The 15084-nt window shown below is 42.4% G+C and overlaps 1 protein-coding gene across 21 annotated transcripts in view; it reads left to right on the top strand.

Annotated features, from left to right (window-relative positions):
• Positions 1–15084, top strand: part of ITSN1 (intersectin 1) — a 236254-nt gene that overhangs the window by 197181 nt on the left and 23989 nt on the right. For 20 of the 21 annotated variants that reach the window (XR_006283914.1, XM_043522810.1, XM_043522801.1 and 17 more), the window contains 5 exons: positions 4003–4124; positions 5465–5571; positions 7268–7451; positions 9141–9239; positions 11580–11747. Coding sequence is in view for 20 of the 21 variants with exons in the window: in XM_043522810.1 (XP_043378745.1) it covers positions 4003–4124; positions 5465–5571; positions 7268–7451; positions 9141–9239; positions 11580–11747 (680 nt within the window). In the remaining variant the exon portion in view is untranslated. The remainder of the gene's footprint in view (positions 1–4002; positions 4125–5464; positions 5572–7267; positions 7452–9140; positions 9240–11579; positions 11748–15084) is intronic. The other variant, XM_037904739.2, reaches the window with a different exon arrangement.

Below are 15084 nucleotides of genomic sequence, written 5' to 3'. Positions count from 1 at the left end.
AGGAACAGTTGCGCACTGTCTCATTCCAGGCATCCAGTTTACCTAATCCTCTGTTTCTTTCTCAGCTATACGGTGTGTCTGAATATCTGTGCATTGACTGATACTCATTAACCAATCAGAGTGCAGGGATTTGCATAATTGCATGATTATTTCTTATTAAATATTGTGAATATGCAGATATCTCTCTCCTTTAATTGGCAATTATAAACCCTTTGCTCCACTAATTGCTTAAAAGAAAAACCCCAGTGAACCCCACTTGCCATTGACTTCAGTGGAACCATGATCAGACCTTTCCTCTTTGTTCCTGTTCCCCTAAAACCTTTCCTTCCCCATAGGCCAACATGATTCATAATTAGTTTACATTTGGAGGATCTTAACCTCTTCCTCCAAATTCTGATCTGAAATAAAAGATATACTGTCTTTTGAGAAGAGCCTTGCTTAGGTTCCGTATGGATGGGAAGGGGTGGTGATGGAGAGAATGAATGGAAAGAAAGGGATAAAATGTCTAAGTCTCTAAGGTGCCACAAGTACTCCTTTTTCTTTTTGCGAATACAGACTAACACGGCTGCTACTCTGAAACCTGTCATTATGCAAGGCACTGCATTTAGCCGTATGGAGTGGAAATCTATCAACTGCATGAAAAAACTTGTATGCATCCGATGAAGTGAGCTGTAGCTCATGAAAGTTTATGCTCAAAGAAATTGGTTAGTCTCTAAGGTGCCACAAGTACTCCTTTTATTATTTTTAACAATTTACTGTTCTGTCCATATTTACGGCCTGATCCTAGAGCCCATTGTAATTGATGGGCTTTTGTCCAGGACCTGTAAGCTCATCAGGGCAGGGACTGTCCTCTTACGTTTGTGTAGCACCCAGCACAATGATCATGATTGGTGCCTCTGGAAGTTACTGTAATACAAATAATAGCAATAACATACAGCAATAACAGCCATTTGGGGGTGGGGGAGGACTCTCTTTAATTTACACTGTGAATATTTAATTTCAAGTTTCAGAATAAAAGAGTAATAGCCCAAGGATGTTTCTTGTTAACCTGATGATAACCATATCTCTTTCCTCCGCTGATCTATGCCTTCAGTCTGTTTATTTAACTCTCAATACAGTTATTGTCTTACACCTTCAAGTTGTTCAAATGAACTCCAAGTTTTTTTAAAAGGACTGTTCCATAATCTCTCTTCAATATGATAAAGTATCTTTTTTAAAAAAATCAGGAAAATTTCAAGAAGTGCAGAGAAGGAGTTCAGCAACACACTTAAGTCTTATTTCAACAAGGTATTCAGATACTGGACTAACTTAAGCACATGTGTAGCTGCACTGGTGACTACTCATGCTTAAAGTTAGGAACCTGCTTACGTTCCTTGCTGAATGAGGGTTTTTCAGATAGACGCGTTCCATTTGTCAGTGGCAGCAGCACCTGCTTATCCAAGGCAGTTTATGGTCCCCGCAAGGAAGGAGCTCTTTTAGTTGGTTGAATTCATAATATTATTACAGCTGCAAGTGGAATTTAGACTTTTATAAAAAGTACCTTTTACAATCTCCGGCTTCCCTGAAAACTAGTTATAGCCCTTTCATCTCACATTTTAGTTTGAAAAGGAACCCAAAGATTGTTTGTTTTTTATGTCGAGGAGAAAGTTCCTAATCTTTATGCACCTAAAAAAACCATTCTGCATTGGAAAAGTATTTTCCACTTATTCTGCTCTGATTGAAATCAGGTTTTTTCCCCAAATATTAAATGTTCAGAAGGAGACCAATTGTTGAAGTTCAAAGTGGCCTATTTAAAGTTCCCATTGGCAATCTGACAAGCTATTTGAAAAAATATTCCTTTTTGAGATTTTAAATGTTTCGTATAAAACTTTAGTGGTTGGAATAACACTTCAAACCAAGGTCATCAGCATATTTGAAGAGAAAATCTCTCCAGTCTTAAAAAAAACAAAACAAAACACTTAGGTAGGGTATTCGTATTTGCTGAGGCTGGCAACTCAGTAAGAAAACTAAACTCTGGTTACGAGACCTGTGTTGTACTGTATGTACTGGAAAATTTCTCTGAAAGCAGCCATTTATAAAGCAGGATTGAAGCTTTTGGTTTTTGAACAACTCCCAGAGTTTCTAATATTTTGTCACTAGGCCAGCGCATGATTTCATTGATTATTCTCAGTGTTACCTTCTCATTTGATCAACAAAAGTTTAAAGAATCTCATTTAAAGAACTACAATATGCAATATCTTAAAGGACCATTGTCAAAATGTTTAGGCCCCCAAAATGATCTACTTTAAAGTTACTATAGTCCTACAGGATGCCCCCTTGGCTAGTCATATCTAATTTTTGTTTTTCAAATCTACCACTCCGGTAAATTTTTTTAAAACTGTTTATGTAGAACCCATGAGTGTGCTCTGCTGCTAATCAGCCAACAGAGGGAGCGCTAGTTAAAGCAGAGGTTCCCAAACTGTGGTTCATGGACTACTTAATAGTGATCGATAGAAACTTGGCTGGTGACAGGGGGCTGAATTTTCCTTGTTTCCAGCTACTAAATTGCATTTAAAAAGCTAAAAATATAGTAAGTACTCTCCTAGTATTAAGGTTACATGGAAGCAATTTCAGTAGTTGCCACAAGGAAGTGATATGATTGAGAATAGGAGGAGAGGTGATTCACACTATGAAAAATATGAGAATACCTTGCCTAAAACAATACTCTCCTCAAAGTCAGGTCTAGGTATGATGGTATCATGGATGATGCTGGTGAACAAATAAATAAATAAAAAGCCTTGATCATTCTAAACTCCATGAAAAATTTTGCAATAGCAAGTTCTTCTGTCAGAAAATGCCATTTTGTCAAAACTGAAACTTTCCATGGGAACAGGTCAATTTTGATACATTTTCATTCAGAAAAAAATCAAACCCAAGCATTTTAATACATTGAAACCTTCCATTTTGACATTCGTGGCCCAGAATGTTTCAGTTTTTTGTTTTTAAATGTATTATATTTGTATTCTATTATAAATGGAAAGACACCCCCCAAACCCTTCCACTGACTTCAGTAGACTTTGGATCAGATCCCTAGAGACTTGGATAGTCAGTTTTGAAAAGAAAAGTGAAGAAAATTAAAATAAAATAAAATAGACAGAACACTACTGGATAGAATGTACACTTTGAAAAGAATGACAGACTAAGGCTTTGTCTGCCCTAGCACTTCTGTTGGTAAAACTTTTGTTGGGCAGGGGTGTGAAAAAGGCACCCCCCCTCACTGACGTAAGTTACACTGACCCAAGTGCCGGTGTGGACAATGCTATGTTGGTGGGAGATGTTCTCCTGCTGACATAGCTACTGCTGCTTATTGGGGATGGTTTAATTATGCCGATGGGAAAGCTCTCTCACTGACATAGAGCGGCTGAATGGGAGACCTTACAGCAGGGCAGCTGCAGGGGTACATCTGTGCCATTGTAAGCTCTCTAGTGTAGACATAACCTAAAATGGAGCATCTTCTCAACAGAACCAACTCAAATCTTGCAGTGTATGGCTATTTGAGAGAATACTTCTCACTGCTATTGTATTTATTGTATTCCCTATCACAGCAGTTAAGATCCACCTTGATGCTCTAGCCTCCTTGTCCCTGAAACCTGCTCCCTCTTAAGCTCACCAAAGCTTTAGTTCAGCCATCCTCAGGCTGCAGGCTTTTGTTTTAGCCAGGCTTTCATTCATTTGTTTTATTAATTGTTAGATTCAAGATGATGGAATTGATGAACAAATAAGTAATAGGACTATGACTTTTTTTTTATTGAGCCTCGCTTTAGAGGCAGCTCAAGCCTTTTGATTTTTCAAGTAAATAAAAGATGAAACATTTTCAATTTTGTGCTGTTGCATGTTGAGAGAATGATAAATTAAATGAACAGGTGTCTGTTATTGTTAGTGACGCGTTAGCTGAAATATCACGGTTTGAATCTATTTCCAAATAGCCCTTACTAAATTCTCTGTCTCCTTTGTGTTTTCCAGGGTGTGCTGACTTACACCTCCTGGACATGTTGACACCTACTGAAAGGAAAAGGCAGGGATACATCCACGAACTGATCGTAACAGAAGAGAACTATGTAAATGACCTGCAGTTAGTCACAGAGGTAAGAAGAATGGCCAAGGTTTACAAAAAGGAGAGCTGAAAAGTAAGCTCCTAAATCCACATTTAGGCACAGAAACAGTGGCTTGATTTTCAAAAGTGCTGACCACCCACCACCTCATACTTGTCTGAGTGGGAACTGTTGGTTGCTCAGCACGTTTGAAGAGCGGGTCACTTATTTAGATGCGTAAACATGGATTTGGGAGCCTAACTGTAGTCCCCCATTTTTAAAAAATAGTGACTCGTAACTTAATCATGCGAAGTTGTAGGTTTTTGTTTGAAAATTTGTCTGACTTGCTAGGAATGATCTGACTTGAGTTTTTAGTATGCATGAGCAAGTGAGTCTCTTGTTACCAGCACTGAGACATCATCATTTAAACCTTCTGTTTTAGTACAGTCTTTTCACTTCTGATTCTAAAAGTTTATTTCTCATGTATAAGGTCTTAAGACTTAGAGGTTTAACTCATTGCACACAGATTCTACAGCCACGTTGGCACTTAGTTATCTGCTCTTCTGTGCCTAAATTCAGTTTCTTAATAGTTATTATGTGCATCTTTCATGCAGAGAAAATGGAAGCCAGATAGACATCTGAGGGAGAGCCCTTCTTTGCCAAAGTGGTCAAGATATGCAAACCTGATATGTGGTTAGATAAATAAAATAAATCAGTGAATAGTTATTTATTCAGCTCTGTGACTGCAGCAAAAAATCTGGAAGAAAAATAAGTTAATTTTTCTTGTCAAAATGAAAAACTGAAATAATGTTGTTCAGGTTTATTCAAATAGACGTTTCATTTTGAAAAGAAATTAAATGTTTTTCTATTTCTGGGGGTTTTTTTTAGTTTTTTCTTCTTTTGGCTGAAACTATTCACGGAATTCAGTTTGAATTCATGAATAGTTTTGGTGACTCCAAAAATGATTTTTTCGGTGAATTTTCTGTTTGCCAGGAACAAATTTTTTTCCAGCCCTAATCAGTAATAAATTGGGCACCTGTAGAGTCGAGTCCAAAGTAGACTTCTATGTAATTTATCACTGAGATATTTTGCAAGGGACCACTAGTATAAGAAAATGCCCAAGATTAAAACAGAAATAAGCCATCTTGTTTAACATCACTAATGCAAGTTTAGATTATGCCTTGTGAAGTGATACACTGTTCACAAACATCTTATCTGGAAACATTATGGCGCTCTAAGGCCGACAATATGTTTGAAATCTGTTCTAATGAAGATTAAATGTTGTTGTATTAAGTATGCAGACCTCTACATGGAGATTACGAACAAGAAGCTTAGTCACTTTGAACAGATTTAACAGTACACTTTCTAAATTGCTTCATTTTCCACATCTGTAGATCTTCCAGAAACCACTGATGGAGTCTGAGCTGCTAACAGAAAAAGAGGTTGCTATGATTTTTGTTAATTGGAAGGAGCTGATTATGTGCAATATCAAACTACTGAAGTAAGTTGCTTTTCTATAAAATAATTGACCTTTCCCACCCCCTCTTAATTATTTCATTGTGTGAAAATCATATTTGCTACCAGTGAAAACAGCAGCAGGTTGCAAAAAATCAAAACATATAATATTATTGCTTTGAATTCCTTTTTGAGAAAATCAAGTAGTTTGTTCATATTTCATAGGTGAAAAAGTATCATTTTACTGCCTAAATAAATAAATCTGTCTTGCTGTGAAAATGGTCAAAGTTCGGTGCCAAAGAGGAAAAATTTCCCTGGAGCAAATTTGTGAAAAGAATTTCATTTTAGCCCACAAGGGAGACTTTCAGCTTCAGGCTCCAATTCAGCAAACACCTAAGCTTATACTTTACTTTAAGCACATGCTTAAGTGATGTGCTAAATAAAGATGTACTTAAGCACATGCTTAACTGCTTTGCAGAATCGAGACATCAGCTATTTTCATCAAGAAAATCTGTGTTTGCTGGTAGACTTGGCCACATTTCACCCTCATTGAGATTCATAAATACTCATGTAAATACTGGCAATAAAAATGGCAGTTTCATTTAAATCTAACATCCTTCTTATTTCCTTCTTATTTCTCACTTGGTCCACTGCTCAGAGTTTGCTGATGGTAGTGGGTGGTTATGGTCCAATTGTGCAAGACTCAAAACAACATGCTTTCATCAAAGTCACTCACGCAGGACTTCTCAGTGAAGGGTTTTCCTCGAGGCTCTCTTGGCGACTATTCACTTCAGGATGATGAGTTTGTTTTGCATGCAGTATAATGTAATGCTAGTATATTTACGTTACGCTCCTCCTAAGTGACAAACCTGGAAATCAATTTAAGTCCAGTGAATGTGCACTATTTCTATGTTGTCTGAAGCAACTTGCATTGCTTCTTGTGTACATACTCCATATACTGTACATGGACTAAAGTTTAGTCCAGATAAATATTAAAATGACAGTATATAAACTCTTGAAGTACTTAGTCTCAGAAGAAGCCTTTGGATGCAAAGACATATATCCCAAATTCAACTGTCCCACCTTTTATATGGTTGATACAAACTTTAGATTCCTGGATATTAGGCCAGACTTTCTCCTTCTGCATATGTCTCCTTTTTGATACACATCTAAGATGCTAAAATATTGTTGTCCAAGTCATTTAAAAATAGTGGTCTTTATTTAATATTTAAGCCATTTTTTGGCCAAATTCTTAACTGGTGTAAATCAGCTTAGCTCTATGGACTTCAGTGGCTGTATGCCAGTTCACACCAGTGGAGGATCTGGCTTTATTTGTGATTTCTTTCAGGCATTAAACTGTACCACTTTCCAGCATATTGGCTGATACGATGAAGGAAAGAAAATGCTTTGAACAGAACTGTATGTTTTAGAGGGTGTGGTCTCGTTGTAGGTTAACAAAACAAGGAAATTGCATTGCTTTTTTTTAATATTAATTCTCAGTTGGATTTGCCTCAAGTTAATTTTGAACAGCAGTGTGGTGACCACAGACCAGTGGTTGAAAGTCCTATATGATAGTATATTTTTACAATATGGAATAAATCCTGTGCTGGTCTTCTGCTGTTCTGTAACCCTCTTCATTTCAAAAATGAACTATCAGCTAGTTCATTTCAGGGGTCAGTGACAATCCATTAATGGTCCAGTTACACACACAACATGCCTAGCATCTTTCGCTTTGTGTCTAGAGCGCTGCGTGTTCGTAAAAAGATGTCTGGGGAGAGGATGCCAGTGAAAATGATTGGCGACATACTGACAGCACAGCTGCCACACATGCAACCTTACATCCGGTTCTGCAGCTGCCAGCTCAATGGGGCAGCACTAATCCAGCAGAAAACAGATGAAGTCCCAGAGTTCAAGGAGTTTGTTAAAGTAAGAGACAAAATAACCACTGTGAATTTCTTACCTCCAAACTGCAGCTAATCGTTTTGCTGATTACAAAACAATGCTATGCTGTGGACAAGTGAAGAATCTTTAGGCCTGAATGTTCATCGAGGAGCAAGATTTGGTCAAAACATCATAGAAGATGAAGTTTTTATTATTAAAGTGTCAGTACTATTACAGTAGCACCAAGAGGCCCTGCTGAAATCAAGGCCCCAATGTGCGTGGCGCTGTACAAATACATAGTAAGAAACTGCCATGAATGGGCAAGATGGACAAAGGGTGGGAGAAGAAAAAAAGGCAAAGAAAAATAGTGTTTTGCTCAAGGTCACACAGCAGCTCAGAGGCAGAACTCAGGCCTCTTGGTTCAATCTAGCGCCCTGTCCATCAGACCATGCTGCCTCTGAGGTAGAAAAGGCTTATTACAGTGGGACATCCAGCCCAGCTCCCTGCTTAAGGTAGTATTGTTCCCACTTGAACTTTTCTAGTGTTTAGTCCAGTCTAGTTTTAAATGTTGAGAGATGGGGCTTCCACCACTTCCTTGGAAGAGTATTCTACAGCTTAAAGCAGCTCACTGTCAGGAAATGCATATGAATAGATGGCTAAGAGACAGCAGAAAGAAAAATGTAATAAGCACTTGTCTATACTTGAAATGCTACAATGGCACAGCCTGAGTGCTGCAGGTAATCCACCTCTCTGAGAGGCGGTAGCTAGCACTTTCTACACCGGGACTTAGGTTGGCTTAACTATGTCACTCAGGGGGGTGGATTTTTCACATCCCTGAGTGAAGTAGCTGAGTTTACCTGGCTTTTTAGTGTAGACCAGGCCACATGCTATCTATAAATGTTTGGAGAATGAAACTCCAAGTACTGCATGATGAATTATTATTCAGTGTGATACCTGGGGATCTGACTAAAAGTAATGGAGTTACATTAAAAAAAGAGGAAACATAGATTAAATACCAGAGGAAATGTCCTGACAGTGCAATGCATTGGGCTGCGCAGTAGTCTGCCGAGGGAAAAGGTGAAAGCCCCATTGCTTGAGTATTTTAAAAAGGGAATTGGCAAAGCACTAGAAAATGTTCTGTAGGGGACAAGGGTGCTTTGGAAGGGGCATGAAATGGATTATCTAGAAAATTGTTTCAATATATAATATCAGTGAAAAATGTTGTTAAATCTCTTTATTCACTGAGCTGTCAAACTTCTCAGGTTACTTGTGGAGGCAATCTACATAATTTCCAGTGTATATGTCACTTTTTTCTTTTGAAGAAAGAAATAGTGGAAATGTCTTTTTGTGGTCAACATGATGACACGGGAGATAATGTTGTGATGATTTCCATTCAAACCCATTAATAAATAATGTCGTCATTCATAAGCCCCGTCCCATAAGAAGGAAGCTTACTTCAATCAGAATGTTTATACAGTCCGAGAATATAGGTATCTCTAAGGATCATAAAGCTGTTCTTATCTCTGACATATTCTACCCTATTTTGTAAAAATATGAGAAATTCTGTTGCTCTGAATTTGTTTGTCATACTTCTTGTTCTGACTGAGAACAGGTTTATGTGACACATGCTATTCATTTATTGACTTACTGTTTTATCTTTTACCTTTTTTTAGGAACTTGTCTTCCACTGTCATAAACAAGCTGGCTAACAACATCTTACCTTTCATATTTCAGAGGTTAGCAATGGATCCTCGCTGTAAAGGAATGCCGCTGTCAAGTTTTCTGCTGAAGCCTATGCAAAGGGTAACAAGATACCCACTAATAATTAAAAATGTACGTTTTTTTTTTTTGCAAACATACTGGAATGTATTTAGTGTTGCTTGGCTTGTAGCTTATTTGTAGTTAAGTTTCCCTATGTATGTCCATTCTTGCTATTCTCAAGATGCTAGACACATCTGGTATGATGGGGAATATGGGCCAAATTTGTATTTCAATTACACTGGGATAAATCATCAGTAACTCGGCTGACTGCAGTGGAGTTATTCTGTATTTACACTGGCATAATTGATGGAAGAGTATAATTTATATGCCAAGGAACGGGAGGGTTTAGCAGCAAAAGCTGGGTGGTGAGTATACAGTAAAGGAGTGGGGAGGGACTGAGTGGTCTTACACTCTTGCTAGCTGTTTTTCCTGCTGTACATGCCTTCCCCTCCCCCTGGGCTTGTGAGTTATTCATTTTGCACAGCCATTGAAGCCAGATTGGTGCAAGTTACATTACTGTACAACTTACATCCATTTTCTGTCCAACTTTCATCTGATGTCTAACTCAGATCACCATTACCATTACTACTGAATTTGGTCCAAAATTTATCTAGGAGAGAGACATTATACCAGGCCTGAATTTGGCCTGAAAAGTCAGATTCCTTCAGCAGCCCTGAATCCTCCTCTGTATATGACAAGATGTAATGGGGTGGCACCCACCTCTCGTGAGCGCCCCGTTCTGGTCAGGTGTGCAGTCTTTCAGTTCTGGTGACCCTTGTCGCTGGTTTCTCAGTGATTCAGCCCTCCGGCCAAGTCTCTCACACTATCTGTATGTGAATTAGAACAGACCCCTTCTGGGGTATACAGTGCACCAGGGCCCAATCTCAGTACCCCTTAATTGGTGTCTCTCTAGCCCTCCCCAGGCTCAGTCTTTAAGTGCTCCCAGCCCTGGTATGGGCGTACCCTCAGGGCTTCCTCCCTGAAACACTACCTTCCTGTGGTGCTCCCCGGGCTCAGTCCTTACTCAGTCCCAGCAGCCAGCCAGGAGCTCCTTCTTAGCTCCCCTGGTCCCTGCCCACACTGAGCTGTTCTGCTGTTCTTTTAGCCGGCCAGGAACATGGTCCTCTCTCCTCCAGCTCCAGGCAGTGACTGACTGCTGCTCTGTGTTTTTCAGCTCCTTTTATATGGCCCTGCTGGGCCATGATAGGCTGCTCCATGCAGCCTCTCTCATTGGCTGCTTCCCCACAACCACACTTGGATTTCTTGTCTGCTCCTCTCTAGGATGGGGCGTGGCAGGACCCTGAGGCCTCCAGCAGGGGGCTTTGGAGCCTCATCCACCCTGTGACAACTGAACATACAGCTCTAGGGCCCTACCAAATTCATGGTCACAAAAAAATGTGTCACGGACCATGAAATCTGGTCTCCCCTATGAAATCTGGTCTTTGTGTACTTTTACTCTATACTAAACAGGTTTCACGGGAGAAATCAGCATTTCTCAAACTGGGGATCTCAACCCAAAAGAGGGTTTGGGGGGTTGCAAGGCTATTGTAGGGAGTTTGCGGTATTGCCACCTTTACCTCTACGCTGCCTTCAGAGCTGGGCAGCTGGAAAGCGGTGGATGCTGGATGGACGCCCAGCTCGAAGGCAGCGCCACAGCCAGCAGCAGCGAGGGTGACAATACCAGACCAGGCCACCCTTACTTCTGCACTGCTGCTGGTGGCAGTGCAGCCTTCAGAGCTGAGCTCTCAGCCAGCAGCCGCAGAGCCGGGGGAGGTTCCTGGAGGTGGGTCTGACCCGAACCCAGAAGAGGCCCTTGCAGGTTAAGAGGAAGTCCTGTCCTTCACCAGCCCAGCCAGGACCAGCAGTTGGAGCCCAGCTTATGGTAGGAACCCTCAACCAGGGTGCCCAGCGCCCTGCCCTCCTCCATTCTGGGCCAAGTGCTTAAAGTAGCTTTGGGCTTGCAGTGGGGGGGATGACCATGGAAAACCACCCTGCCATCCATGGTGCCATGGGTGGTCGCCTATGTCGCCCACTTGTAAGGTCGCTATTCCCGCCCGCCCCAAAAGTGAGGACCCCTCCATACCATGCCTCCCTCACTTCTGTGCTGCTGTTGGCAGCGATGCTGCCCTCAGTGTTGGGCGCCCAGCCAGCAGCCTTCATGAAAAATTTTGCTAAAAGACTTGTCTTATCAGCAATAGAACTGGCCACAATGGGATGGTTTCTTTGTAAAAACAAAACAGTTTTTTCACTGAAATTTGAACTTTTGAGGAAAAAAATAACCAAAACATAAAAATTTGGAACATTTTGACCAGTACTAAAAAAAATAAATAAAATAAAATGTAGAGCTGACAAGATGGGTGGATTTACAGTCAAAGGTAACAAAAGAAACTAAGCTATTTTACTTACCTGTAGATAATAGAAAACACTCCTGAAAATCACCCTGACCACAGTCACTTGAAGCATGCTCTGGAGAAAGCGGAAGAATTGTGTTCCCAAGTAAATGAAGGGGTGCGTGAGAAGGAAAATTCAGACAGGCTGGAATGGATCCAGGCTCACGTTCAACGTGAAGGCCTGTCTGAGGTAAACATTGTAACACATATTGAAGTACATAGCATGGTCGTGTTTCATGTTTACTCGCTAACCAAGACAAAACAATGATTTGAACATGCCATTGCATCCAAAGATGAAAAGAATATTGTCATCACTTAATCTTTCATATCTTTTTTTTTTTTTTTTGCCCTCCATGGGGCATCTCTTACATTCATGCAAACTATCCATTTCACTATTGATTTTTTGTTTTCTTCTATTTGGCAAGCATTGCTTTTGTTTCCTGTATTTGGAATGGTGCCAGATTTAAATATTGCAATTTTGTTCAACTGTAATTTCAATTTATATAGTACTTTACACTAGTAATATTGCTATCTTGCATATACAGTATATACATCCTTACATTATGAAAGACTACTACACTATTCTGTATTGCTTTATAAATGGAGCTGGTTGAAAAACAGCAAGCATCTTGTGTGATAAAACTTCATCTAAACTTTGAAAATTCAAAAAATGTTGACCAAATCTATTTATAAACTTTACAGATAGGAATCACTTTGTCTTGTCCATCACCAACTGGTATGTTACAGGTGTCATGCTAAAGTCTCTTCAATGATGTCATGATAAAACATTTCGGTTTTATAGGTCCTATAAAAATAGTAACTTTTTTTAAAGTTCTGGTTGTGGCACCCCTATTCCTGGTCAGAGTAGAAGAGGCAGAGAGAATATTGCTTGATTTTCAAACCCCACAGTTTGCAGTCCTGGCAATTTGAAAAATCATCTTCTGTTTTATGAACTGAAAAGATGTATTTCAGCTCATTGAGGGACAGTAAATGGGGAGCTGCATGATGCTGTTTTTCTGCCATCACAGTGGAAAGACCCACAGGCCAGTTTAAGAAAAGTGGTGCAGTTGGTCACAGTTTTAATAAGCAGAACTATTGCCCAACGGCAAGTGAAAGTAGGGAAGAAGGGGTGTCCTTCTGCTCCCCTAACCCCATGGTCCCGCCCTGGCACACCCAAAAGACCAGCTAGCCAGTTGCTGACAAATATCAAGGTGAGAGCACCCCACCTTCTGTGCTGAGAGATTGGGCCCTCCCACAGTCATGCCTTCATCACTTCCTAAAGATTGGCTTGTTTCTAATCTGAGGAAGGAGTCACTGTACGTAACATCTGACCCCTCAGGGTGGGGTGGACCATGAGACACCAGAATGCCAACAAGTGCAAATAGGCCTAACAGTTACACATTACCAAAAGGAAAAACTGAAACTTAACTTCTTCTTCTAGTGATTGCTCATATCGATTCCAGTTAGGTGTGCGCGCGCCGTGTGCACAGTCATCGGAAAGATTTCCCTTAGCAGCTCCCATCGGGTCGGCTGTGGAGCCCCCTGGAGTGGCGCCTGCATGGTGCCCAATATATGACCCTGCTGACCCAACCCCTCATCAATTCCTTCTTACTGTCCATGATGGCCGTTGGAACAGAGTTCACTTGCTCAGCAAGGACTTTCCTTAGCATTTCTCCCTAGTTAGTTGTTCTAGTTACCCATTTTAGTTTACATAGTAAGGTTTGGGAGCGGGATCTTTCCCCAATCCCTAACCCCTCCTCGGGCGCATTAGTGACCCCCATGACTCTTGCTTAAAGCATCTGGGGGAGGCGCACCAGACTGAGAGGTGCAAAATTTGCAGGGCTTTTTGTCCGAGAACTAAAAAGGAGCGAGATCTCTGCCTCAAGCAACTTCTCATGGAGTCTGCTCTGCTGCGGACCGCCAGGACTCAGCACCGAGCACGTCCGTACGGACTGCTCTGGCATCGGTAGGTGACACGGTGCCAAGGAAGGACTCTAGTACAAGAGACCCTCAGCACCCGTGCTCCCCGGCACAACAGCCAGGAGCAGCAGCCCAGCACTGCTTGACTTCGCTGGTGCCCCACAAGTGGCATAGGAAGACTGAAAGGGGGTTCTCACTGGCTCCAAAAGCCGCAGGACCATCAGGGTATGCACAGGCACACCCCAGAACAGACTCGGGGCCAAAATAACACGAGTCGGTGCCATTGACTTCGGTGCCGCAGAGGGAACCGTTGGGTCTGGCACGCAGCGATTCTTCGCAAGGGCAGTGTCAGGCAGAGGAGTTAGAGCCACCTGCCACCCTGGACACTTTTGAAGCCACCAGACACTTAATTGAAATGACGACTTCACGGCCCCCGGTTCTGAGGGACAAGCCTGCAGTTCCAATATGTCCAGTATCGTCTAGAGGCAAGCCAGCTATGATGCAGCGATCACAGTCCCCAGCTCAGCACCCTCTGCGGCACCACTTCCGGTCACTGTTGCTGCGGTACCGCTCCCCGGCACCCAGCTCCGTAAGAGCATCTCTGGCACCGGTGCGACATGCCCCCTCTCCAGCACTGAGGGTGGACCCGCACCGATCCCCGGCTCCGAGAGCAGACCAGCATCGACCCATGGCACTGGGCCCTCATCCTCAATCGCTGGCGCTGGATACTCGGCACCAGTCTCTGATGCCGAATTCCTGGCATCAGTCTCTGGCGAGGTCGACCCAGCACCGGTCTCCCACCTCATCTGCTCGACACTGGTCTCCTGTGCATGGCCCTTTGCGCCACCTTGGTCATCACGATTGGGATCCACTTCCTTGGACTCTGACAGTGACTCATATTATTCCCGGCACAGTCGGCATAGGTTTGAGAAGCGGCGAAGGGAGACCTAGCCAACCTGGCAGCTGCAGTGGCAGCCCCCAGCGCAATGGCCCTTTTGGACTCCCTGGGCTTCCCATCAGGCCCAGGGCTCCCTTTCACGGGGTTCACAGTCAGTTACCTCGGAACACTGACCACCTCACTCTGCCAGGGACAGATGGACACCTCGGAGATCTGAGGCCACCCTGATCTAGCCATTCCCTCAGGCTGCTGCCAAGGTGAATCCAGCACAAGACCAGCTGCAGGGTCAGGCTACGTCCACCTCGACTGTAGCTGCCACAGGGGCAGGCGCTGACCAAGAGGAGGTCAGGGAGCTGGAGGGACAGGAGGACCCGGTACCACCTCTGGTTACCTTGTCTTCATCCCTTGATGAGACTGTGGCAGGGGCTTCAGCTTCAGGCCCTTGACCACAGGGTGCATCAGGACCTTCTGAGGCGGATTGCCCGCAACACGGGGTTGCAAGCAGAGGAAGTGGTCAAGGCTGAGGACCCCATGATAGACATTCTTACTCTTGAAGATCCATCGCTGGTAGCTCTGCCATTAATCAAGACAATTCAGAGCAACATCAAGACTCTGTGGCAGACCTCAGCCTCAATTCCACTGACCGCCAGGGGTGTGGAACACAAATACTTCGTTTCTTCCAAGGGCTACGAATATCTGTTCTCACACC

The sequence above is a fragment of the Chelonia mydas genome, chromosome 1, assembly GCF_015237465.2.
Source record: "Chelonia mydas isolate rCheMyd1 chromosome 1, rCheMyd1.pri.v2, whole genome shotgun sequence".
NCBI lineage: Eukaryota > Metazoa > Chordata > Testudines > Cheloniidae > Chelonia > Chelonia mydas.
This window is presented reverse-complemented; position numbering and strand designations above follow the sequence as displayed.